Source organism: Marmota flaviventris, chromosome 1, assembly GCF_047511675.1.
Source record: "Marmota flaviventris isolate mMarFla1 chromosome 1, mMarFla1.hap1, whole genome shotgun sequence".
Taxonomy (NCBI): Eukaryota; Metazoa; Chordata; class Mammalia; order Rodentia; family Sciuridae; genus Marmota; species Marmota flaviventris.
In genome coordinates, this window is record NC_092498.1 from 209371589 (window position 1) to 209398650 (window position 27062).

General features: G+C 49.7%; 1 protein-coding gene and 1 long non-coding RNA gene across 2 annotated transcripts; one reads left to right on the forward strand and one right to left on the reverse strand.

Moving 5' to 3' along the window:
• The first annotated feature begins 2500 nt into the window (after positions 1-2500).
• On the forward strand, positions 2501-25531 carry LOC114107776 (adhesion G protein-coupled receptor E2). Its single transcript, XM_071601864.1, has 20 exons — positions 2501-2567; positions 2812-2924; positions 4062-4115; positions 4290-4409; positions 4926-5081; positions 12355-12486; positions 13572-13718; positions 13851-13897; positions 14008-14085; positions 14492-14669; positions 17466-17573; positions 17915-18138; positions 18326-18505; positions 19578-19775; positions 21196-21431; positions 21663-21729; positions 22295-22386; positions 23409-23577; positions 23661-23771; positions 24346-25531. The coding sequence occupies exons 1-19, from the start codon at positions 2548-2550 to the stop codon at positions 23760-23762; spliced, it is 2421 nt and encodes an 806-aa protein (XP_071457965.1). The 5' UTR covers positions 2501-2547; the 3' UTR covers positions 23763-23771; positions 24346-25531.
• On the reverse strand, positions 5261-7202 carry LOC117794690 (uncharacterized). The gene is made up of 3 exons (XR_011704443.1): positions 7157-7202; positions 6084-6177; positions 5261-5762 (listed from the first exon to the last, which is right to left on the reverse strand). It is a non-coding gene; the product is annotated as an uncharacterized lncRNA (long non-coding RNA).
• Positions 25532-27062: the final 1531 nt, after the last annotated feature.

Genomic DNA, 27062 nt, shown 5'->3' on the forward strand with positions numbered 1-27062 from the left:
AACTGTGGCATATACACAATGGAATTTTACTCAACAATAAAAGAGAATAAAATCATGGCATTTGCAGGTAAATGGATGGCATTGGAGAAGATAATGCTAAGTGAAGTTAGTCAATCCCAAAAAAACAAATGCTGAATGTTTTCTTTGATATAAGGATGCTGATTCATAGTGGGGTAGGGAGAGGGAGCATGGGAGGAATAGGTGAACTCAGATAGGGCAGAGGGGTGGGAGGGAAAGGGAGGGGGCAGGGGATCAGCAAGGATGGTGGAATGTGATGGACATTATTATCCACAGTACATGTATGAAGACACAAATTGGTGTCAACTTACTTTATATACAATTAAAGATATGAAAAATTGTGCTGTATACGTGTAATAAGAATTGTAATGCATTCCACTATTACTTATTTTTTAAAACTCAATAAAAATTAAAAAATAAAAAGCACGACAACCAATTCTAATTCTGAATGACTCAGATAAAAAGAAAGCATTGAAATTGTTCAAGTTCATAGATGTAGGAAAGAAAGTTTTAAAAAAAATGTAGAAATTTCACTAAGAATGAAGAACTGTACCATTTGTAAAAAAAAAAAAAAAAAGGAGAAAAAGAAGAAGAAAAGAAAAAAGTAATATTTTTTAAAAAGAAAATAATATTATTGGTGAGGATGGGAAGAATCTGGAATCCTCATGCACTACTCCTGGGAATGGAAAATGGCCCAGCCATTGTGGAAAACAGTTTGGCAGTTCCTCAGAAAGTTAAACATAGAATTATCACATCACCCAGCATCTTGACCCAATCCATGTGCACCCCAAAGAATGGAAAACTGGGACTCAAACAGATGCTTGCACACCAAAGTTCACAGCAGAATTATTCAGTGCTGAGTTGCTGGGGCTGGCTTTATACATGAAATCCTCCTGCCTCAGCCTCCTGAGCCACTGGGACAAAGAGAAATTTATATGTTCTTAACTGAAAGAGAAAAACAAATGGTAAATAAATACACAGCAATCAAGGAAATTAAAATTAATTTTAAAAAGGGAGCTAATATTGCAAGCATTAGTTTAGGAAAATCTGCCAAATTGATTATATTTAATAGTAGTTAGACCAGGGGTGAAATGTATATTCCTGATAGTAGATATTGGAGTCAATTCATGTAGACACTTTATTCAGCAATTTGGTGCCAGTTATGAAAATTTAAGTGGTACATACCTAAGGCCCACCAAACACACTTCTTTTGATCTACATCACATTAAAACAATCCCATGTTTACCGAAAGCTATTAGGTTGGCTGCGGTATATTTGCAAGAGTGAAAAATTTCATGACATACAAGCAACCATCAACAAAGAATAGCAAAATGAATAGGGTATGTCAGTATAAATTTTAAAAAGAGGACACACCAGTACATAGTACATATTATATTGTAAGTATTAATTTTTGTCAAGTTAATACTTACAGTATAATATTGTATCTTTTTACAGATGCAAAGTGAGGAGCCTGAGTTTAGGAGAAGTGATTTGAAAATATAACAGTCCCCTTTGGGAATATAAGATTTTTTTCAATAGTGCATATACTTATTAATATTATTTAGTTGTTACAAGCGTCAGCTTAGAGCTTATAAGGGAGGACAGACGTCATATTCACAACAGATGAGATTTCTGCAAGTGAACTCAGATTGGGCCAGGAAGCAAGACAGAATTTGGTGTAACCTGGGGGTAGGGACATTCAAACCTACAGTGTATGCACAGCACACTAGCATACTTAACAATAAAGACTGCAAAGAATAAGGTGTCTTCTGGGTATTCAAAAGAATAGTCTGATTTTTCACAGCAATTACCCATTTTATTCCAATGTGATTATGAATCATAAATACAGAAAACACAAAACTAAAATTTGTAACACACAATAGTAGTATGGGGACCAGGTGGCTCTGCAGGACCTGCCTTCTCGACTTTCCAGGTATGCGTGTTGGGAATGCCAAGTCTTGCCTCTGGTTGGGGACACGGTGCTTTTGGTGGAAAGGAAACAGTAAGACACAAACTTACACAGACTCACCTTCTCCCTGCCCTGGAGCAGAGTCATGTGTTGGGCTGTTTGACTTCTCCTGTCCCATCTACTGAAGCCCTGAGTTCTATATTTAATCATGAGCCTTGTTTTCATGTAAGTTACACAAGTAAGTCTAGTGATAGGTAATAAATAGATAAGTCTATTCATTCTGAACCAAGGTCCTTATGGGGCAAGAAGACCAGGAGAATGATCCTTCATGCTTGAGCTTCTAATGCACAGTGTCCACCTTCCTTACTTGAAAGATGTGTGTCACACCCAAGGAGATCGTCAGCACGACTATTACCCAAACTAAGCAAATATTTGGCAACAAACCTCTGAGTTCTGAGAAATTCACAGGGAACTGATCAGAGGAAGAAAGCATCCAGACCATGATTTCCTCGCTGTGGTCAACTTCGTCATGAGTCATATTTAAACAGGAAGCATTCTTAACTCCAACCAGAACCAAACGTCCTCCATCACCTGGCTGGTCTCAGCACCATGAGGAGGGGATGTCTAAGACTGCTCCATGGTAAGTGGAATCGTGACCATGTGACAGGCAAGAAAGGGAGCTAGGAGCCACCAGCAAGTCCTTTGCTCCATTTCTGGCTGGTTTTCTCACTGTCCCTTAAGGTAGAGCAGGGAGGGTATTTATAAACGATGTCAGCTCGTTTTTTAATTATTAAGTTCTCAAAGAAGAAAGTTGTTCCTAGAAAGTTACTCCCTAGCGCAAACTTTAGCACACAGGGGGGTTTCTCATTTATTCCCTGATGCAGCAGGGCTCTCCGGATAAACAGGACCAATGGGGCACTACAGAGAGAGGGGAAGATGGTTATTTTAAGGACATGGCTCATGCAATTGTGCAGGCTTAAAATCCAGACTCTGCCAGGTAGGTGCAGAATGGAGACCAGGGAGGAGGTGGCAGGATGGAGACCAGGGAGGAGGTGGCAGGATGGAGACCAGGGAGGAGCTGATGTTCCATCTCAGGTCCAGAAGCAGTCGGGGCCAGAACTCCGTCCTCCTCAGGGGGCCAGTCTTGGTCTCTTAGGGCCTCCATGGGTTAGATGAGCACACACAGGAGAGGGGATTTGCTTTCCTTGCAGTCTTCACATTCAGTGGGGTCTCCTCTGATGAAGGCCTCATGGCAATGTTTAGAGCCTGACCAGCTGTCCAGGCAGCGCATTAGATAAACTGACCAAGAAGGAACCACCAATACCCCCAGACTTTATTTTAGGGATTGAGAACCAGACTCTCTTTGACTCCTGGCCTGTCTCTCTATTGAACAGCAACAGGCTCATGTACCTAAGGCCCGGTTGACTTAAGGAGGGTCCCCAGGAAGTGCCCTGGGAGGGGGCAGCTGCTGAGAGGCAGGAACAGCAGGAGGAGGCCCCCAGCCTGAGCCCAGCACCTGCCCACAGCACCTTCCTGTTGGGGGGTAATAGGGCACCACGGGGTCCCAGGACAGGCCATGGGGCTGACAGTGGTGGTGGCAGATGTGGCTCTCAGGTGCCCCAGCCACAGCTGCAGGCCAGGTGGCTGGTGTGGTGTGTGTCCCTGAGGAAAGGGGACAGGGCCAGAGCACCTGAGAGTCCAGGCCAGGGACATGAGAGACCAGCTGGCCCTGACCCTCCCTTCCCACCTAAAGGTCAGCGATGGTGGTAAACACTGACACACTGGGGTTTTTTCCCACGTGACCCTAGGCGTGGGTGTCATCTTGTCCCCACTCCACAGAAAGGGAAACTGAGGCGGGGCAGTGAGGCAGCCTGCCTGTGCTCCAGGATCTGAACCAGGGCCACCAGGCTCCAGTCCCCCACCCACAGGCCAGGAGAGCCACAGCTGGAGCCCAGAGCTTGCCAGGCTCAGCCCCCTTCCCATCCCCCAAACCCTCTGGGAGGTGCCACCTAGGCTCCCTCTGAGGAGTGACCCAGATCCGAGCCCAGGAGGGTCCTCAGCCCCTGCCCTCCAGTGCATCACCTCCAGCCTCCTCTGCCTGCTGGACCCCTGACCTGCCCTCTCTGTGTCACAGGGCTGCTGTGTGTCCTGCTGAGTCTCTCCAGAGCCAGAGCCCAGGGCTCTCAGGGTGAGTATTGGGGAGCAGCGTGTCCACAGCCAGAGCCTGGGAGGGGCCCTGCACCCACAGCCCAGGGAGGAGACGCCTGGGCAGGGAGGCTCAGGGCATCTCCCCATCTCCTGGGACCTCCTCTGGGGACCACATTGCCCCCTCCCAGCCTCTGACCAGTCTGTGCACCCACAGCCTGTAACCCCCGGTGCCCTCCTAACTCAGAATGTGTCAGCGCCACCGCCTGTCGCTGCAAGCCTGGGTTTTACTCTTCGTCTACAGAGATCTTCACTGACCCCCTGGAGATCTGTGATGGTAAAGAGGATGGGGGAGGGGCAGAGGCACATCAGAGACTCTAGGTGCCCAATGCCAGTGGGGTCATGGGTAATGGTCAAGGGCTGAGCCTTTGACCTCAAGGCCATCATCAAAGACAGAAAAGAGAAAGGAAACAGCAAGATGGCAGAGAGACCAGGGAATTGCATGGCTTCCTGCACAGAGAGGACCTGGGCCCCAGGGGTTGTCTCAGCCTGCCCTTAGATCTGGGAAAGGTGACACTGAGCTTATAGCCCACCCCCAACCTTGGCATTGTCCCCTGTGTCCAAACTGGGAGTGTCAGCCAGAGGACTGAGATGAACAGAGCAGACTATGTGGCCTTCAGGAAGAGCTTGCTCCAGCTAGAGCACAGTCTCAGCACTGAATCCCAAGATTCTCTCCAATAGATTCTAACTCCACGTGAGACCCCATGCTGAGGGGCCAGGTAGGGAAGAGGAGTCTCTTGCCCCAGAGAACACACACATTTTGGAGGTGACCTTTTGTCCTATTATGTTGCAGACATCAATGAATGTGTGCCACCCATGAAAGTGTCCTGTGGAAAACTTGCTGACTGCCAGAATGTGGAGGGGAGCTACTACTGCACGTGCAGCCCGGGCTATGAGCTCCGTTCTGGGGGAACAAACTTCACTAATGAGAGTGAGAACACATGTCAAGGTAAGGCCTGACCCTCACCCCCACCCCACATGCAGTTCAGGGCACCAGAGCTGATCTGGGGACAGCACCCAGTTATAGCCTCAGCGCCTGGACTGTGAGATGGAGCAGCTGTGCGTGCACCCGTCACCAGCACGAGAGGCGGGTGCCACAGTCTAGCTGGGCACAAAATCATGAGCCACTCAAGCAGGAACAAACTTTATTTCCAAACTCCCCCGAACACCACCCACGCGGCCCTCTCAGGAACACCACACAACAACCGGAACTCCCTCCACCCGAACTTCACCAACCAACCAACCCGAACTTTTCCAGAATCCCTGCAAGAACTTCAAAGTAGCAGACGCCTGAGACAGCAGGAGCTGCCCTATACACAGCCTGTTTCAATCCAACAATCCAGTCACAGCAATTATACACAGCTGAGCTTAATTATCATCATCTTCATGGCTCGCCTCTCAACCTTTACTTCTGGCAAAATGCCAGGGGCCATTCCGACTGGACAGTGGCTCTCAACAGGTGGGGGAGGGTCAGGGCACTCTGGGACCAGCTGCTCGGCCCCATCCTGATACCTCTTCCTGTGACAATGGCCAAGGTGCTTATCGGGAAACCCTGTGGACATGTGTGATGTGATGACATCGTTGTTGTTTTCTGTTAAAAAAAAAAAAATCCAGGCACAGTGGCCTGTGCCTGTGGTCTCAGTTAGTTGGGAGGCTGAGGCAGGAGGATCACTAGAGCTCAGGAGTCCAACGCAGCCTCAGAAACAGAGAGACCCCATCCCTAGCAGGAAAAGTGGGGGAGAGAGAAAAAGAAAAAGAAAACCACAGGAAGGAGCCCCTATCTTCTAAAGCTACAAACAAAGGTAGAGGCTGGGGTGCGACTCCCGGGAACAGCCATTGCCTGGCATGAGCAGGGCCCTGGGCTCCCCCCGCAGCACTGCAGAAAATCAAAACCAAACCAGAGGAAGCTTTGCTCTTGGTTCACTGTGTGACTTCAGACAAGTCACCTCACCTCTCTGTGCTGCAGTGTGTCCATCTGCAGAAGGGGAGTCCTGGGACTGAGGTGTAGCTCAGTGGTAGAGCACTTGTCTAGCAGGTGTGAGTCCCTGGGTCAGTCCCCAGAATCAGGGGAAGAAAGGGGGAGAGGGGGAGAGTCATAAGGAGGGAAATAAGATCCAAAGGCACTGAGCAGGTCCTGGCTCCCAGAAAGTGCTGTTAGCAATGGCTTCTGAGCTGAACAGGGCCTGGGCCCCAGGAGTTGTGCTCACCTGCCCTTAGGTCTGGGGGGATGAGGAGCTTCCAGCCCACGCCCACCTCAGCATTGTCCCCTGGGTCCAGATCCAGGGGTGTCAGCCAGAGGACTGGGACAGAGGTATCCTGTGGCACCTAGGGGCCAAGGCCCTGGCTGACACAGGTGGTGCCCACTCCAGGCCACGGTCCCACCAGCACAGAGAGGGAGGGTGGTGTGAAGGCCAAGGTCAGAGGCAGGGATCAGCTCCCTGGGTCCGAAGCCTGGAATGGCCACCCGTGAGCAGCATGGGATCAGCAAAACCACTTCCTCTCTTGGAGCCCTCCTTGTAACTGCCCCCAGGAGCCTGGAGCCCCAGAGATCCCATGAGGTGGTGGCTCTCAGTGGCTCATTACTGGGGAACCCAGGGAGCTGGGGGGGGGGGGCTGAGCCCACGATGTGGGGAAATGTGGGAGTTGGTGGAAGGGCCCCTTGAGGTGAGGCTGCACCTCATTCCCAGCTGTCCCCACAAGACCACACCCCACCTCGTCCCCTCCACCTATGCCACACCTCTGCAGCCATTGCTACCAGCTGGGAACAGGGGAGGGGACTGGGATCGCCCCATGGGGGCTGGACAGGGCCCTTAGTGTGCATCGGCCCCTGTCCTGGCCCGTCCTGCTGTTGATCCACACAGCCCGGATGAGGGGTCCCAGCAGAGCATCCTCAGGTGCAAAAATGGGTCCAGGAGACCAGAAGCCCTCCCTGCCTCATCCTGACCCCAGGAATCCTCTGGGCTCAGGGAATCTTTGGCCCCTTTCTGGGACACCCAGGGCCGTCTGCCATGAGCTGTCACTCACTCCTGTCTCGGGTTCTCTGAGGCTGCTGTGTTGGCCATTCACCTCAGGCCTCTCTCTGTCCTGTGGGTCCCTGTGGCACTCAAAGGGGACCTGCTTCCTGAGCATGTTCCCCTCACGTTTAGAGACCAGGAGAGATAAGAAGCCAGGAAACACCCCCAGGGCCTCAGCTGGGAGCTGCTTCCAGAAGCTTCCTCATTTCCTGTCTGTGGCCATCTCTGATAAGGGGGAACTTCCTCCAGGGGTGGTGACAGCAAGACTCCCCGGAGACAAGCTGGGCACCTTGGAAAGGCTGTCAGTGTCCACCCACAGTTCTGAGTGCCACACTAGGAGCTCAGGGATTCCTGGGGACGATCAAGGGTGCATTTGTGTCACTGTGAGGAAAGGCAGGTAGAATTGGATGCAGGCTGGGCCTGAGCACCTCGGATTGTTTTATTTTTGGTTTTTGTTCGTTTGTTTCTTTTGGTCCTGGGGATCTAACCCTGGGGCTTACCACTGACCACATCCCAGCCCTTTCGTTATTTTCTTGGAGACAGGGTCTTGATGAATTTCTTAGGCCCTCCCTGTTGTTGAGGCTGGTCTTGAACTTGCAATCCTCCTGCCACAGCCTCCTGAGTCACTGGGATTACAGCATGTGCCACCTCACCTGCTTGAGCACCTCGCTTTTGTTCTTCTTGTTGCTGCTCAGTGGCAAGGTTTTTAAATTGTAATGAAATCTGCATCCATAAAACTCATCATTTTAACCACGTTCCAGTACACTAGTTCGGTAGCACTGAGGCCATTCCTGTTACACAACTATCTCAGTCATCCCTCTCTAGGAGTGTTTTCCTGTTTTTTTTATTTCTTTAACTGACAAATAAAAATACTGTACATATTCATCATAAGTAGAATGATGTTTTGAAACATGTGTGCACACTGGGATGGCTAAATAGAGCTGATTAGCATATGCAATGCCTCACGCGCTGATTTTTGTGGTAAGAACACTTCAAATCAAATCCCTTAGTAAATTGTCAAGAATACAGAACATTAGCCATACCTAGTGATGCACACCTGCGATCCAGCAGCTCTGGAGGCTGAGGCGGGAGGATCACAAGCTTGAGGCCAGCCTCAACAACTTACCAAAGCCCTAAGTAAACACTTTCCCCACTGAGGAAATAAAAAATAAACAGAGGGGATGTGGCTCAGAGGTAGTTCTATTTTTAATATCTGAAGACCATCCCCACTGCCTTCCGTCACAGCGGGGCTCACTTACGTTCTCAACTCTGGTGTGCACAGCGTCCTTTTCTCTGCCCGCTGGCCACCCGTGTGCCCATCTGGCTTCCCCAACAGCCACCCAGCAGGTGTGAGGTGATATTTCACTACAGTCCATTTCTAGTGCCCTGAGAATTGGCGATGGCAAGGGTTTTCTCCTGGGTCTCTGGGCCCTTCGCCTGTCGCCCTTTGAGAAGTGTCTGTTCAGGTCTCTTGCCCATTTGCGAATGGGGTGAGCGGGTTTCTTACTGCTGAGTTGCTTGATCAAGCTCCTCATGATACTTTGCATATTGACACCTAATAAGATGCGTGCCTTGTGAGTGTGCCTCCCGTTCCCTGAGTTGTCCCTCACTCTGTCCACTGTTTCCTTTGCTTTTCAAAAGCTGTTAGTTGGCTACGATCCCCTTGGTCCGTTTGTATTTTGCTGCCTGTGCCTTGGGTCTCGTCCAAACCATCACTGACAGGCCAACGTCACGCAGCTCTCCCCTGTGCTCTCCGCTAAGCAGCTGGGCAGGTCCAATCTGACCTTCACTATTTAATCTGAGGTGATTTTTATGTGGTGTGAGGGGAGGGTCTGATGTCCTTCTGGTTGGCATGTCCAGGGTCCCAGACCTTTTACTGAAGGGTCCTTCCCATTGTGCGCTCTTGGCACCTTCATCAAAAATCAGCTGTAAATACGTGGGTTATTCTGGGCTGTCTGTTCTGTTCCGTGGCTGTGTGTGTCCCCATACAGAGCCACACTGTGTTGTCACTACAGCTTCACAGTAGATTCTGAAGTCAAGTCATGGGGTGTGCCCAGCTTTGCTCTGTTTCTGAGCACCTGGATTTATCCTCAGGTGTTAATGATGAGTGTCACTCTGGGAAGCCCTTGACCATGATCCCCCACCCCCCACTGCTTAGGCATCAAGGGTGGCCATCACTGCCACCTTCTCCCTGAGCGTAGACCACCTGTAGGACCCCAGTGGTGCAAAGATTCCCAGACGGGAGGGTCCAGGGAATGGCTGGGCCTCCCTCTGCCACTGCAGGATGGAGAGGAGATGTAGATCCCTTGCCAGGCCCCACTGAGCAGAGAATCTGAACCCACATGTCCTTGGGCTCTGCTCCAGAGAGCAGAGTGGTCCTGGGATGTACAGAGGAGCCCAGCCTCAGGAGGTCCACCTGGGGTCTTATTTCTGACCACATCTCACAGCAGGGTCAGGCTGAGCACCTGGGTCTCTTCCCTGAGAGAAAGCACAACTTTGGGAGGTGAGCCTCTGACCTGTCAGGTTGCAGACATCAACAAATGAGGGCCATGAGAGTGCCCTGTGGAAAATCTGCAGACGGCCAGGTCATACAGGGCACAATTGCTGCCTGTGTAGCCCAGGCTGTGTGCCCATTTCTGGAGCCAAGAATCCTTTATTAATGAGAGGAGAACAGCTGCAAGCTAGGCCCTTCCCCCACCTCCCCATCATCAGGTTGAGGTTGCCAGACCCTTTCCTGTGACATCTAGATGGCAGAACCCTGGTTACAGGACTGGTGCCCTGGTCTGAGACAGGCAGGTGTGCATGTACCTGTCGCCCAGCACAGAAGCAGGGTAGCATGAATGCCAGGGTCCAGCTCTGCGACTGGCTGCCTGGGTCCAAAACCTGCCTGTGCCACCTGTTAGCTACATGTTATTAGTCAAATCACTACCTCTCTTTGAACTTGGTCTACCCATCTGTATCCTGAAGGTGATCATAACAGTGCCTACCTCCTGTGTCTTCCAGGAGGATTATGAAAATTACAGGTGCCTGTAAGACAGCCTGGCTAAACTAAGGATCAAGGGGACTCTGACCAGACAGGGTCCCCGTGGGTGCACATTCTGTCATATGCACATGCCTTGACCAAAGGAAAAAAGCTTTTTTATGAATTTTCAAAAAGCTCCTCCTCTCCAGGTGGACACAGCCACATCTGATGACTGAAAAGTGGGTTGGTTTTCAGACCCTGCTTACCATGTGCTTGGGCACCCTGATGCAGTGAGCAGCCTGGACAACTGCACCTAAGGGTCAGGATCCTCCTAAGTGCAAGCCCTCAGCCTCAGATGGTGGCTATCATTATTAGCACACCCTCTGTGCCCCACGCTGTGTTGCTAGATTAGAAAGAAGCCAGGGCTTGTGAGGGAGAGGGGGTCAGAGCTCATTCAGGTGGATGGGCAGAGGCAGGGGTGAGCAGGGGTGAGGTGGAAGACACCCCCATCCCCCACAGACCCCACTGGGAAAGAGCAGACTTCTGGCTTGGAAGACCCTGGAGGTGAAGCCTCAGCTCAGTGAGGGGCTCAGCTGGGCCCTACTCGTTCCCTCCTCACCCTTCAACACTGTGGTCTTCACTGCACCTGAAGATATGACCACTGGCCTCACAGTCCATGGAGTCAGTGATGGGCAGACCTGGTACCCACTGCCTGGGCTCCTTGCCCCACCTTCTCCAGGCATCTGAGGGCCATGCAAGACTCTTGACTGCCCATATCTGTTCACTCCCCAAAATTCAGAACCCTCCGCAGAGGGCCACTTCTGGACCTTCAGTACACCCTGCTGCCCATCTGGCATCTGTTTCTCATGAACCACAAGGGAGAGAGATCAAGATATCCCAGGAGCCTGTGGCAACCTCGTTCCAGCGCCACTCTGTCCTCTTCCCACTGCTAGTGGCTGCCAGGATGAACCCTGCCCCGTCCAGGGACCACAGGGGCTCAGCCACACCTGGAACCCTCTCGGGACCCCCAGCCATGATGGACCCAAGGACCCAGTCGGGAAATTCAGGAGGAAATTCAGAGTTGAGGTTAGGCCTCAGTCCCCATCCAGCAATCCGGCCTGGAGAGCACGCCTGCTGTGCTCCATGCTTTTCTCAACCAGCCCCTCCTTAGCCACGCCCCCACCAGCCACGCCCTTCTCCACCTCTCAGCCTCATTCATTGCTCTGCTCTGCTCTCCATCCTGACTTTCGTCCACTTGAGGTACTGGGGGATGGTGTGTCAGGACAGGGGTGGGCAGGGTGACATCCAGTCGAGTGGAGGAAGATGCTCCAGTCTAGAACACACAGTAAGAGAGGGTGACATGGAACCACTATCCAGCCCCAACCCTCTCCAGAGGAGGTTAACCCAGATCCCAAGGGCCTGACCACTGGGGACAGAGACGATGCTGGGTCCCACGCAGCAGGCCACAGGTCTGTGTCCCGGTGGAGGTGAAGGACAGATGACAGAAATGCCTGCCACCACCACCACTACCCTGTCCCCAAGGCTCCACTCTCTGCTGCTGTCTTCATCCACATTTGGCCTCCATAGGACAAGGATGCTTCACGGGGTCAGGAAGACACCTGCACAGTCCCCAGGATGCCTGGCTGGATGTCAACCCTGTGCTCTCTGGCATGGTCCTCACTCCTGTCCCTGCCATTAAGTCTTGTCCCAGTGGGCCTGGCTCAGGAGCATATCTCAGTTCCTCTCCTTGGAGCTGGGCTCTCAGAGCTAGTGGGATGAGAGAACCTGTCCTGCTAGGTCACTGGGACCCAGGGACAACTCAGCCATCATGCAGTCACTCTAGCAAAATCAAGCCAAAGGCCACCCTGGAAGCCAAGACAGGCCCCACTCGGGAGCTCAGCACTTCCCCTGCACTCAGGTACAAGGAGGACCCATCTGGCCTCAGCTCCAAATCCTCAAGCCAGGACACATGTGGCCATGACACCCTGGCCCAGCTGGGAGCTTCCCAGGGAGGCACAGGGCACTGGGACTGGAGACCATGCTACCCATGGAGAGCCTCCTTGCGGGTTAGGAAAGGAACCTGGGGACACAGTGGGTCCACCCCATGCCTCCATGCCAGGAACCTGGCCGACTCCCAGCCTGGGCTGACAGAGCCAAACCCTCTGATCACAACACTCGCATCCAACCCAACAAACCACCTGAAGCTGCCGGCTTCTCTCATCCTAGCCCTCTTCTTCCTCTTGCAGACGTGGATGAATGTAAGCAGAACCCCAGAATCTGCAAGGGCCGCAGCACCTGCACCAACACTCAGGGCAGCTACACCTGCCAGTGTCTGCCTGGCTTTGAGCTCAACCCAGAGGACCCGAAGCTGTGCACAGGTAGAGGCCCCAGGAGAACCCCTGAGGGTGGACAGGATCCAGGGGTGCAGCAGAGGCAGTTCCTGCGCCCAAGGAGGTAGAAGACCTGCAGGTTCCCACAGGTCAAGGGGCTCAGGCTCAGCGTAAGGGAGGCCACAGGGCCATCTGGGCCTCAGCCCCTTCCTGGTCTTCATCTGAGAGTAGAAGAGAGTCACTTTCAGTTCTGACAAGGCGCCTCCACCATGGCCAAAAAGATGGTGACCAGAGTCTTGGTCAGGAAGTTCCACCCCTGGCTCAGTTTCCCTCCTGTCTCTACCTTCTATAAACTGGAGACCAGTTTCCTGTGCTCTTCATGCAAGAAGGCCACCATAGGTTGCTCTGAAGGTGAAGCTGAAGGTCACCAAATGAGGCACATGTTGAGGTCCTTGGTTTGAGACAATAAAAAGATGGAGAAGTGCGTGCAGTGAGTATGGGCATGGGAGCTGGTCAGGGGCAGGCCCTCTGCTTTGTCCTAGATGTGAATGAATGTGCCTCTGGACAAAACCCGTGCCACAAATCCGCCCACTGCCTCAACCAAGTGGGCAGCTACAAGTGACGCTGCCAACCTGGCTGGAAGCCAGTTCCCGGATCCCCCAATGGCCCCAACAGCACCGTGTGTGCGAAGGTGTGGGCTCAGAGGCCACACTCAGAGGCCCACAGTCCAGCCAGGATCGCAGCCCTCCCAGGCAAACGGACCACGTCCAGTGCTGCGGCGTCTGCACCAGCTAATGCTCCAGGGGCTGGACGTGGACAGATGGTTCCTGGGGAAGGAGCTGGGGTCTGACAGGAGGCTCCCAGGGCCTCCGGCTACAGCTAGTGAATAACTGGGTGACGAGTTTCCGCAGCCTCACCACTTGCACCTGCACAGGGCAGACCTGGGACACACCAGGCCTTGCACATCCCTTGACCTGGCGTCCACCTCGCAAGGGTGTGGGTTGCCAGGTAGCAGCACCGTAGCCCAGGCAGGAAGAAGCGGGAATGGAGGGAAGAAGGGGGTGGAGCTCTGACGGCAGAGAGTACTGGTCCTGGCTGGGGCAGGGACAAATGCCTCTGTCTGTGTTCCCCAGATGTGGACGAGTGCAGCTCCGGGCAGCACCAGTGCCATCAGTCCACCATCTGCACCAACACCCTGGGGTCGTACCAGTGCCACTGCCGCCCAGGCTGGGAGCTGATTCCTGGGAGCGTCAATGACCGGAACAGCACCATCTGCAAAGGTTCACGGCCTGCCCTGACCCCAGAACCTCCCCCAGCCCACACACACATGCACACACACGTGCACATGCTAATACACACCCACGCACACACACTTGCACTCCTCCTAATGAACCACTGTCCTGTCCCTGCAGTCATGCCCTTCTTCACTTGGCCTCTGCCCCCTGGAGTCCACAGCCAGGTGAGCACCCCAGCCAGGACAGGGAGCTGGGAATCCCTGGGGCAGCTCCCTGTCCACCCCTTGACCCTGAGCTTCCTACCAACCTGTGACCCCTCATCTCCCCTCCCCAGAGTCTCTCCCGCTTCACTGACAAAGTCAACAATCTGCACAAGGATGTCAAGCCAGATCAGGCCAAGGACACCATCCAGGTAAGGACAGGATGCAGGGGAAGCAGGTTGAGACTTCCCATAGAGGGAGGTGGGCAGCTTTGGTCTGGGGGAGAAGACAGGCCCAAGCACATTGGAGTCCTGGTCTGAGCTGGCCACTCTCCCAGGGCAGGTGGAAGAGGACACTGGGAGCCCACACACTGTTGGACACCCACGTGCACTGTCTGTCCTCTTGCTCTCATCCTGGTCTTTGGGTTTTGTGATCCTTGACAGTCACGAACCAGGGCTGACCTCTGAGGAGCAAGGACCACACAGGGAGTCCCAAACCATGCTCTCTCTATCCCCAACTGGACAGTGTCTGGGGTCTGCTCTCTGTGGCTGAGTGGTCAAGCTCTTTGTGTGGTCCTTCTGGCCCATGTCCACGTGCTCTGTGCCCCCATCCCTCCAGGGGATCATGCAGGAGGTGGATGAGCTACTGGAGACCCCTGGGGATGTGGAGACCCTGACCTCCACACAGAAGCACTGTGTGGCCACTCACCTGCTGAAAGGCCTGGAGAGTGCTCTGACACACCTGAGCAGGGCTCTGCCTGAGGGGACAGCAACCTTCAATTATTCTGCAGGCACACGTAAGTCCCTGGGGCTGTACCAGCCCCTGTTCCTTTCGTCATCCTCTTCTGATCCCCCTAGAGCTGAGTGGCCACACTGTACCTCAGTGACTCACATAAATAATCACAACAGTGAAAAAGGCAGAAAACCACAAATAGTACACACTTACAGTATAGTAAAAATTATCAGCAGAAAATGACAATAAGGAATTCTAGGGGGGCTGGGGTTGTAGCTCAGTGGTAGAGCACTTGCCTAGAGGCACAGGGTTCGATCCTCAGCACTACATACAAATAATTGAATAAAGCAAAGGTATTGTGTCCATCTACAACTAAAATAATAAAAATAATAATAATAAGTATTTTACATAGCAAAATAGAAACAGCTTCCAAATCTAATATGGAGTACTATAAATTAATCTTGCTTGATATTTAGGTGTTAATTGTCTTATTGTGGTAAAATTCACTTAATTTCACCAATTAAGTTCACCATTTAAAATCCACCAGTTTGACATTTCAGTGGAATCAAGAACATTCACAAACTGATGCAGCCATCACCTCCATTTTTAAGACAGTTTTCTCCAAAATTAAACACAGTGCCTCCTCAGCTTTCATCCCTCATTCCTGCACTCCCCCAACCCTGGTATCCACTCACCTGCTTGCTGTCTTAATGGAGCTGCCTATTCTACCATTTGGTAAAAAGCAATCATACAAAGGGTGACCTGTCCCTCTAGCTTCTTTCTCCTAGAATAATCCTGTTGAGCATGGCATAGCATCACTCCATCCCTATTCATGGCTGAATATGATTCCATCCTATGGGTGTTAGCTCACCCACTCAGCCACTGATGAACCTCTTAGCTATTGTGACTTACTAATACTAAGAATATTGATGTATAAGTGTTTGCTTGAATAACTGTTCTCAGTGCTTTGGTTTGTCTGTAAGGACTGGACTTGGTAGGTAACATGGTAATTCCATGTGTAGTTTTTGGGGAACCACCAGACTGTTTGCAGAGTGGCCACACTATTTCATAGCACCACCAGAGGGTTGCAAGAGTGGCCTCTCCATGGCCTCAGCTAAACATGTTACTTCCGATTCATTTGGTTTTATCACAGCCATTTTATTGTACATGAGGCGATATCTTGTTGCCGGTTTGAGTTGCATCTCCCTATTGACGGGTGATGGTTAGCATCTTTTCATGTGCCTCTGGGCGATCTGTGTATCTTTTTGGAGAAATGTATGTTCAGAGCCTTTGTGCATTTGTGATTGGGTTGGTCCTTTGGTTGTTGATTTGTAAGAGCTTTTCGTCTATTTTGACAAGAGACCATTATGAGATGTGCAACTTGGAAATGCTTTCTCCATCCTATGGATTACCTTTTCACATCTGTGATAATCATTTCCTTTAATGTGAGATGTTTTGAATTTTGAGGACGTCTACTTTATCTACTTTCTCCATCAGGCTTGTACATTCAGTGTCATATCTAACAATCCATTGCCAAATCCAAGGTCAGAATGATACCACTATATTTCCTCCTATGGGCTTCAGTTCTTAGATTGAGGCCTTTGTTCTATTTTGAGTTAATCTGTGTGTGTGGTGTGAGGTAGGGGTCCCACTTCCTTCTTTTTCCTTGGATATCCAGTAATCCCTCATCAATCATTGAAGAGACTGGTCTTATGCCCATTGAATGGTCTTGGACCCTGGCTGAAAACCAATTGACTGCAGAGGTGAAGGTTTATTTCTGGGCTCACCTTCCCCTCTGTCTTCATGCCAGTACCACTCTGCTTTGGGCTCTGCTCATTTGCAGTCAGTTCTGAAATCAGGAAGTGTGAGTCCTCCACCTTTGTTGCTCTTTTCAGCCATGCTTTAATTATTGGATCTCTTGCAATGCTGTGTTAGTTTTAAGGTTAGTTTTTCTATTTAAGCAAATTATAATATTAATGGCTGTTGGGACATGGATAGGGATGACACTGACCCTGTAGATCTCTTTGGGGCATGTCACCATCTTACCAATATAAAGTTTTCCCATTCATGAACACAAGGTGTCCTTCCCTTCATTTGGGGTCTTTAATGCCATTCAAAACCTTCTGTAGTTCTCTATGTACAAGTCCTGAGTCTCTTAGTTAAATTTATTTCTAATATTTGTTAGAGATTGTTGTGTCTATGTTCATAAGAGATATAGGTCTCTTTCCTTTTCTCGGGATGTCTTTATCTGGTTTTGACATCAGAGTAATATTGGCCTCCAGGACTTACTACATGCTGTCCCTTCTTCTTTTGTTTGAAAGAGTTTAGAAAGAATTCTTGTTCGTTCTTCTCTATATGGTTAGTGAAATTTAACCATATTAAATTGCTGAATATCTGATCTAACATGTTCATTTAGAAGGTTTTTCATTATTGATTCAATCTCTTTACCCATTATAGGTCTCTTCAAATTTTCCACTTCTACTTGAGTCAGTTTTTGTAGCTTCTGTCCCTCAGAATGTGTCCATTTCATCTCAGTTATCTAATATGTTGGTGCACAATTGCTCCTACTGTTACAATTCTTCATAAATTCAGATTTCATATACATGTATGTATGCACACATATGTATACACAACACATATATACACATACATATAAAATCTGAAATTACAAAGGATTATATACATATATGTATGTGTACACATATGTGTCTATAAACACACATATACGTGTGTAGTTATAGTGAATTGGAAGTTACACATAGGTCCTTGATATATGTGATATACACTTGTACATATACAATATCCACATAAACACATATATATATCCTAACATAACTCTTCTTTTTCCTGTGATTCATAGAACTGTCCCTAGAGGTGCAGAAGCGAGGAGATGGCAATGTCACCTTGAGTCTGAATCAGGCAAAGATGCAGCTGAACTGGAATCTGGCACAGGAATCTTGTTACACAGGTAACATCTGAGATGGGGAGAAAGTGGAATGTCCACCTTACACCAGTACCATACTGTTTGGAAGAAGCCTCAGGGTGGGAAAAGATGCCCAAGGATGTGAAAAAATACAGAATTAAAGACTAAAGGGTGATGTGGGTGGGAAGAGGTCGCTAGAAGAGCGTCCAAAGGGGAGGTTCTGGGGAGTGATGAGGCCACATTCTGTTGTGTGCACGTGTGAATGTGGAGCAGCAAGTCCCACTATTATGTATCATTATAATACAACAATTCAAAAGGAGGAGAGGCCATCTAAGGAGGAGGCTCTGGAGGAGACCCTGAGACTCACCCGTGGCCTCGTCCTGCAGGCCCTTCTGTGGTGGGCTTGGTCTCCACCCCAGGGATGGACAAGCTGCTGGCCGAGGCACCCCTGGTCCTGGAGCCTGAGAAGCAGGTGGCTCCCCATGGGACACACGAGGATTTGCTGCTGAGAATCTCACCTGTTCTGCTCTCGGATGTCATCTCAGCCTTTTTGAGCAAAAAGGACACCCAGAACCTCAGCTCGCCAGTTACCTTCACCTTCTCCCATCCTGTGAGTGGGGGGGAGGGTCCATGGTGTGGGAAGAGCCCCAGGCCCAGGCACACCCTTGTTGTCTTCTTAACCTTGAGGTTCAGCAGGACTCCCCACAGGTGCACCCCACACAGGAAAGCCAGCCCTTCCTGGGTCAGCATCTCTGAGCGCAGGAAGACCAGCTCACATCCCTGTCCTGTTACTACAGCTGGTGACACCTGCACCAAGGCATGAGGTGCTCTGTGTCTTCTGGGACCACAGCCAGAATGGATGTGGTCACTGGGCCACTGCAGGGTGCAGGACAGTGAGCACCGGAGGTGGCAGCACCACCTGCCACTGTACCCACCTCAGCAGCTTTGCCGTCCTCATGGCCCACTACCATGTGCAGGTGAGAGGCTGCCTTCAGCATCAATTGCTGCAAAACACACTTATGCAAATGTCGCTGCTGAAGTAAAACAAATTTGTTCCCTTGCGGTTTCTGTGGGTCAGCAACCCAGCACAGGGGGATGCGTTCCTTGTACAGATTCTAAAAGACTGACAAGACCACATCAGCCAGGGCCGCAGTCTCTCCTGGGTCTTGCAGCCCTCCTCCAGCTCCCTGGTTGCAGGCAGAGTTCAGTTCCCTTCTCTTAGCAGCTGTCAGGGGGGACCACACTCAGTTCCTAAGAGCCACCCAAATTTCTTCTCATATGGCTCTCTTGTTGGCCTTCTCACAAACAACCAGTGTTCCCATCTAAAAACCAGCATGAAAATGTCCCTCTTGTGGAATCCCTCTCAAGTTTTGAATGTGTTTTCACAGGAAGAGTCCAGATCTTTAAAGTAATCACCTGATTACACCAGACCCAGGAGAATAAACTCCCTAATCTAAAAGTCAACAATCTAAATTCCACCTGCAAAATCCCAACACCTAGCTTATCACAGGACTGAATAACTAGAAAAAGGTTTGTGTCACAGCAAGGAGTGGAGATGTAAAGATAAATTAGAATTCTGTTCACTACCAGGATCTGTAAGACTACAGTGGTCATGGTTAGTGGTTTGCAAAAAGAAAGATCTGGTTATAAGGAGGTCACAGAGGACAAGGGGTGTCAGGACAAGGGATGAGGGACCAGGGGCTGCACTCTCCTATGGCTGATTCAGGCATATCAACCGAACATCTGTTTTGTATGTTTGTATGTGTGTGTGTGTGTGTGTGTGTGTGTATAAACATTTTCTTGGGAAACAATTTCAAATTTACAGATATGTTGCAAAAACAAAATCCACACAAACAACTTCTGTTTACCTGCTCCCTTCAGAAAACCTAACAGTCCAACCTTCTGAACCTGGAGCCCTTCCCCTATCAGCTTCACACATGGACCCAGTCCCTCCATTCCTGAATCTGCTGCACCAAATGACTCAGATAGCAGAAGGTCCCTGCCCCACAGCAGGGCACTTGGCTGTGAAGGCTCCTCCCTCTGCCCCAGGACGACAACCCTGTGCTGGACTTCATCACCTGCGTGGGGCTGGGCGTGTCGCTGCTGTGCCTGGTCCTGGCGGCCCTCACCTTCCTCCTGTGCAGAGCCATCCAGAACACCAGCACCTCCCTGCACCTGCAGCTCTCGCTCTGCCTCCTGCTGGCCCACCTGCTCTTCCTCACGGCCATCGACAGAACCCAGCCCAAGGTATCCAGGTGTCCCCGCCCCGCAGCCCAGGGGTGCTGAACTCAGGAGCCAGGCTGCCTCGGCTCCTAATCAAACAGCCTGGACCCGGGGAAATCCAGAGGAGGTCGATGCCCATTTCACGTTGACGGATTCAATGAGAAAACAAACCCTCTTTACAACTCCATCGCCTACATCTCTTGTTGCTTAGCAACAGGGCTTGCATCCTGGGGAAATCCCTTCATTAGGGGACCAGGTAGGGTGAACCCTGACGCAAATACTAGATGGCATCCGTCAATCACGGGACGTGGCCTCCTGATTCAATCAGGAGACAAGATGGAGGTGACTGGCTGGGGTCACAGGGCACCCCGTTTTACAGCAGACATTTTTTACGAGGAGAAACAGGAGGTTCTACTGAATTTTTAATTTGGTTTATCAAGTCCTTCATTTTCAAAATTCCTATTTCGTTCATTTTTAGAATCTGGCTTGATTGAAATGATCCTCCACTTCCTGTACCTTCTCCAGGTTCATTCCTTACATCTTTTTTAGCTCTTCCAACATTTTAACTAGGAGCTTTCTAAATTCTTCTCCAACATTTCCTCTGCTGTTGTGCCTACAGAGTCAGTTGTTGGAGTGCTGTGGGCTGTGTGGTTTGCTCCCTTGCTCTTTCCTGCTGCTTGTAGGTCTTCCCACCTTCTGGGTTGATTATCTTCTCTGCTTTGATTCAAGGAATTACTTAATGAGCTTCATTCTCTTAAGAGCCCAGGGATGGGTGAATATCCAGCTACTGATACTGTCATTCAATGTGCGTCCTCAGCTGTTCCCAGGATCAGCACCATTTGGAGACAAGATACTAAACCCTGTGAACTACAGTCACTTCTAAAATAATGTGAAAAGCATAGTGTAGTAAATGCATAAGCCGCCACATGACCATTGGTTGGCATTAGTAAGTATTAGGTCCTGCCCAACCTTGTGTGGCCCTGCTGTTCGGTAACCAGCAGCACAGCGGGTTTGTGCACAAGAGCATCCCCACTACTGCATGAGGAACGCTGCAGGGCAGCACTGGGAGGCTGTGAAGTCACCACTACTGCATGAGGAATGCTGCAGGGCAGAGCTGGGAGGCTGTGACGTCACCACTAGTGCATGAGGAACACCTCAGGGCACCATTGGGAGGCTGTGACATCAACACTACTGCATGAAGAACCCCACAGGGCAGCACTGGGAGGCTGTGACATCAAAGGGCAGCACTGGGAGGCTGTGACATCACTGGGCAGCAGGACCTCTCCAGCTCTGCTGTGATCTATGGGAGCACACACGCAGTCCGTGGCTGAAGCACCACAGTGCAGCGCCTGGTGCACAGCAAAATCCCCCACCACAGGGCGCAGGGGGCATCCTGGGCCAAGCCCAGACCCTGACGCTGCCCCAGGGTCTCTCTCCTCCCCAGGTGCTGTGCGCGGTCACCGCCGGCGCCCTACACTACCTCTACCTGGCCTCCTTCACCTGGATGCTGCTGGAGGGGCTGTTCCTCTTCCTCACTGCGCGGAACCTGACTGTGCTCAGTTCCTCCAGCAGAAACAGGCTCATGAGGAGGCTCATGTTCCCTGTGGGCTACGGGGTCCCAGCCGCCATCGTGGCCGTGTCTGCAGCAGCCAGACCTCACCTGTATGGCACCCCTGCTCGGTAAATGCGGACCCCACTTGTCCTTCTCCTCTCGAGCATGTCCACAGCCATCACTTGAACCAAAGTAGCATTTTGAGTATTTCAGAGCTTAAGCAGTAGAGTGTACTGTGACATATCACACATACAGGGGTCTGGCTTCCTGTCCTTGTGGTTGTGTGTGGTGTGGAGTGACTCTGGTCGTGGAGTCCTACATGAACACAGCAAAGTGATGTTGTTCTCTCTCTTGCTCAGGTGCTGGCTCAATCCAGAACAGGGGTTTGTGTGGGGCTTCCTTGGACCTGCCTGTGCCATCTCTTGTGTGAGTGATGTCATCAGAGTTCCTTGCTGTCCACATGAGGGTCACTAGAAGAGCAGGATTATAAGGATGGTGATGAGAACAGGACTATCCTGGATTGTTACGGGTTGGGTTGGGTTTTCCAAGACTTCTGCATCTACAAATTCTAACGCTATTGTCAAATACTAAAAGCCACTTTGGTGTAAATGATGCTGCGAGGGCTAGAATGCAGAGATAACAGATTTAAATTTTTATTCAATAAAACTTTCCCTGATGGGGATATAGCTTAAGGGCAGAGAGCTTGCCTGGCATTCACTAGGGTCTGGGTTCCCTCCTCAGAACTGCAAAAGAGAAAAGAAGATATTTATAAACATCCTGCAGTTTCTTTTGGGGGGTTTGTTTTTAGTTATACGTGACGGTAGAATCCATTCTGATACAATTACACAAGCATGGAATATACCTTATCTAGTTAGGAGCCCATTCTCATGAATGTACATGATGGTGGGATTCACTGTGATGCTGTCATATATGTACACAGGAAAATTATGTCAGATTCATGCTGCTGTCTTTCCTTTGTGGTTTCTTGAAGGTCAATTTGGTTTTCTTCCTGATGACCCTCTGGATTGTGAAGACCAAGCTGTCCTCCATCAACAGAGATGTGTCCACCCTCCAGAACACGAGGTGAGATGGAGCAGGGGACACAACCCCACAGAGGTGGATGATGCCCAAGAGCAAAGCCATGTGCCTGGGCAGCCCCTCGTGTCCCTCCTTGGGGGCTTCTGGGTGGCCCAGAATTAACAGATGTGGCTGCCCTTCTACGGCTGCCATCTCAGACTCAGGGCTCTGCTGCTGATGCCCCAAAATGCCTCCATCTCTGATCCCAGCTTGGGACTCCCTCAGCCTCAGTAGGAATTGGCGTTGGCTGATCAGCAATGCTTGGACTCTTTTTCAGCTCTTCTACAGCAAAAGTGCCAAGAGCATTGTTCTTCTCCTGACAGTCGCCACATCTCAGGCTGCACTTACTGCCCCACCCTCAGCTCAGAATCCTTCCCACCCTGTAACTAACTGTTCCTCCCTGTAGAAAAACGCTACTCCAGTTCAGTCCTCCAGGGGGCGTGGTTGTTCCTTCACTCAGCATCTTGTGTAAAATTCATGCTCTTTCTTCTGGGTTCCTCTGATTAACCTTTCAAATTTTTGCATATCATTATTTAGTTGTATTAGACACTTGAACAGAGCATACGATTAATGAAAACAGAAATTTTGTCCTGTGTTTGTTTTCTAAGATAGTGTTTCCCTGGCTGGCCTCCAATCCCTGAGCTCAAGTGATCCTCTTGCTTCAGCCTCCTGAGTAGCTGGGGCTACAGGTGTGCACCCCTGCCCCCAGCTTCTCTTTGTGTTCTTTTTATGTCCAAGCCCTAGCACAGGGCATCCTCAGTAATGCTGGGCTAATGAAATTAGGGATCCTCATGGAACATCATAAAATTTTTTGAAGCTTATGAATTGATCACTGTCCTGGATCCATGTCAAAAAGCTATCCTGGACCCAAAATGGCATTTCTATTGTGAGGTATCATTGAGAGTAAAGATCAGAGCTCAGTCCAAGAAATCGATTACAAGGAAGAGTAGGTGCATCCAAGGGTGGAGAAGTGAATACCCTGATTTTGTTGAGGGTGCATTATAAGCCTCCATTCTCCCCCAACCTAGGATGCTGACATTTAAAGCAATGGCTCATCTCTTCATCTTGGGCTGCACCTGGTGTCTGGGTGTCCTGCAGGTGGGCCCCATGGCCCCCGTCATGGCCTACCTCTTCACCATTGTCAACAGCCTGCAGGGCGTCTTCATCTTCCTGGTGTACTGCCTCCTCAGCCAACAGGTACCCCTGCCCAGCTCCCACCCATGCCTCCCCACCCGCACCCCTCTCTGTGAGCTGATCCACAGTGTGGGTTGCCTCTGCAGGTCCGGGAGCAGTACAGGACATGGCTCAAGAAGATCTGGAAATGGACAACTGAACCCGAGGCCTACACTCTGTCTAGCAAGGCTGTGTCCAACACCTCCTGACCCAGCACGGTAGGGTCACTCCCTGCTCCCAGAGCTCATGTTCCCTGGTATTGGCAGAATTTCTCTCCTCCTGTCCACAGACCATGCTTCCCCTGCCCTCCTGGACTCCACCATCATGCCTGCCTGTCCACTGACCTTACATTATTCTCTCTCCCTCCCTCCCACCCACCTCCTTCCCTCTTACTATCATTGTGTCCCCACCCCTATCTGAGTCTCCTAGCCCCTCTTACTCTCCTAAAGACCCTGATAATGACCTTAGGCTCACCTGGACAATTATTTGTCAATTGAAAATTTTAAAAATTAGGGAGCAGGATGGTTGCTAAGTCCCTCCAGTGGTCATCCACCAGGCACAATGGCTTAACAGCTATAATTTACAAACTCGTTGTATATATTTGGGGTGTGCCACATGAATATACAGAAAATGAAATGGTTACTGTAATAAAGGAAATTAACTTACCTATCATCTCATATTCTTGTTTGTACAGCTAAAATCTCTTTATCTAACAAATCTTTTCTTTCCTTTTTTAAATGGAACTTGAGTTATTTTCAATAATCTAATGTAATTTTTCAATAATCATTCCAGAATAATTAGAAAGATCATCGGAGCTACATCCTCCTTCCCCATGGAAAATCTGAAAAGTCATTTTTTGAACCATTAGGACAGGACAAAGACTCTGTGCTGTGTGTTTCAAGAAATCCATGGTGTTGGCCATGTGAAGGGATTCTTGGAGGACATGATTGACATTCAACTCCTGCAGAACCTGAAATCTGTCCATGCCCGACATGGTGCTGAGCAAAGTCAACATCCAGATGCCATCTGCCGCCCAATTCCTCAGTTTCTCTGTTAAACGTTCTTCTACTGCCCTCCCTTCCTTTGAGGCCTCTTTCATGCAAAAATTCTAGAAGCAAGAAAACCAGCCTCCCAGGATGCTCACATCCACAGCATTCAAAAGGAATAGAACTCGCCTTAAACTTTTTGACAACAAAAAAAAAAAATTCATGGAAATAAAATATTGTGGTGTCTACAAGGAAGATGGCACGCTCTATGTGGGACGTGGGCTTCTGAGGATGTGGAAGGATTCCCCAGAATGCCATATTCCACTCAAGATCTTCATAGTCATGAAGTAGTGGCCAAATTGCCAAGAAATTTGATCACCAGATAATTTCCTGACAGACATGTTAGTAAGTAAGAAGTAAAGAGTAGGAGAGAAACTGGGAAGACAGGGAGATGGGCCTGGGTCACTTCCTGGGCAGTGAGTACAAACAGCACCTGCAGATATTTGCTAAGAAACTTACAAAAAGGCTATTTTTAAGTCAGGACCTATGTGACTCTGGTCCATGCCCCTCCAAGGCAGGAAAAAGGCCTGATGGACATTTTGACTGGACTAAAGGCTGCATGGACACTCCTTGGACACTGCGTGCCTTTAGTACAATCAGGATTGGGCAGGGGTTGACTTCCTTAAACCTCTAGATCTAGATAAACCCCTAGACAACAGCCACACTTTGTTGTCCCTCTCTGAGACCCCTTCCTCTTGGGGAGCTCTGTTTTCTTCTTATTACTCTAGTAAATCCTATTACTTTGCTATCATTCTTGTGTCCAGGGACTTTATTCTTTAAGTTCATGAGAGAAGGAACCCAACCCCACTTCTGTGCTACATTAATAATCATGTTTTCATTCTGAAAATAATCTAAATCAGAATTTTTACCTTAAATAAAGCCCACTAAATATCTGCATACTCCAAATTTTCTAAATAAAGTGCAAATACATATTTTTGCATATGCTACATGTTTATCTCTGCATAGTAAGTTTTAAAACAAGCTTTTCTTTCTGCATTTTTGCTTTTGACATTTTTTAAGTCTTTAGGCAATGGGATAGATCACTTTTGCAATAGAAAATATCCAATGCTGTCTCAAGGATCATCAATGCCTCTGTTCACCACAACATCACAAAGCATTGGGTAAGAAAGAGGTTAGGAATTACACAGGCAGGTTAGGCATAAATACAATGTTACAGTTGTTTCTTTGGAACTCTTTAATCATACTGCTACAGTAATCAGTGAAAAAGACATAAAACATGGAAATTTTACATCTCCCGCCAAACCCAAGTCTGTTTACTCCCCTGCTTGAAAAGGGTCCAGTGAATCAAGGGCAGTTGTTGGGGTGAGGAAAAATCATTCATTTGCTAAGTCAACAAAACTGAGCTGATGGTGGGCTAGCAGCCTGAAAGACTGCCTTAACTCAGCAGATGCTTGAGCTCCTTTCAATCTTCAGGCAAGGGGGAAAGAAGGGGAGTTACGTTAGGAAATGACAGGTGACCAGACTTCTAGACATCTCTCCAATAGCCCCATGGCTGGCCACCTGTTGATCATGGAGCTCCTGTAAATCCTGAAAATGTCTTAGTTATGCTTATCTTGGTATCATCAGCCTTGAAGGGGGAAGAGAGAGATTAGGGAGGGTTCAGACAAATAAGATTTGTGCTGCTAGTTTGGGGGAAACATTCCTCAAAAGATGGACTCACCTACATGCAGAGTGGAGCAGAAACAGTCTCATCAGTGGTCGGGGCAGCAAAGGGGGTGGACACAATATGGAGGCAGAGACGCTGAGGCAGTTCACAGCTGCACAGGCCCAGGAGAAGTGCTGTTGACAGAAGAGCTCAAGCCCCTAAAAGGCAGCACCAGCCACTGTTACTACGCAACGTGGATCAACCTCACTGCCATGGTATTGAGGTGTGCCACGTGAATATAGGATACATACAGTGGAAAAAACAACTGAAGAGGGCTCTGTATGGTTCAATTTCCATGAACAGGAAGTAAAAACTTATGGTGGTAGAAGTCAGAGCAGTGGTGACCTCTGGGGATAGGGCTTACAGACTGGGGTGGTGTCCAAGGGAGACTTCTGCAGTGATGAAGTATTTACTTTTTGATGAGGTAGAAGTCAGTGTAGACACACATAAAACTCATCAAGGTTCACACTAAGATTTATGAACTTTGGTGTAAATCATCCCTCAAATAAGAGTATTTTAAAACATAGAAGAACATAGTACAAATGAAAGCCAGGCTAGTCAGAGCACCATGAGAAAGTCACTCCCTGTCCCTTACCCGGTGGCCTCGAGTACTCCCCTCAACTTGCTGAGCCCCAGCTTCCATGTTTGGTGGGGGTGAACACAGGACCCACCTCAAGGCATTGCTGAGGAGACTAAGAGATGCAGCCCTCTGGCAGAGGCTGCAGTCTATTAACAGCAAGCTCTAAGGGTGAGTGGCTCTCGCGGGGCACAGGGCTGAACAGCCATCACTAGGGAAA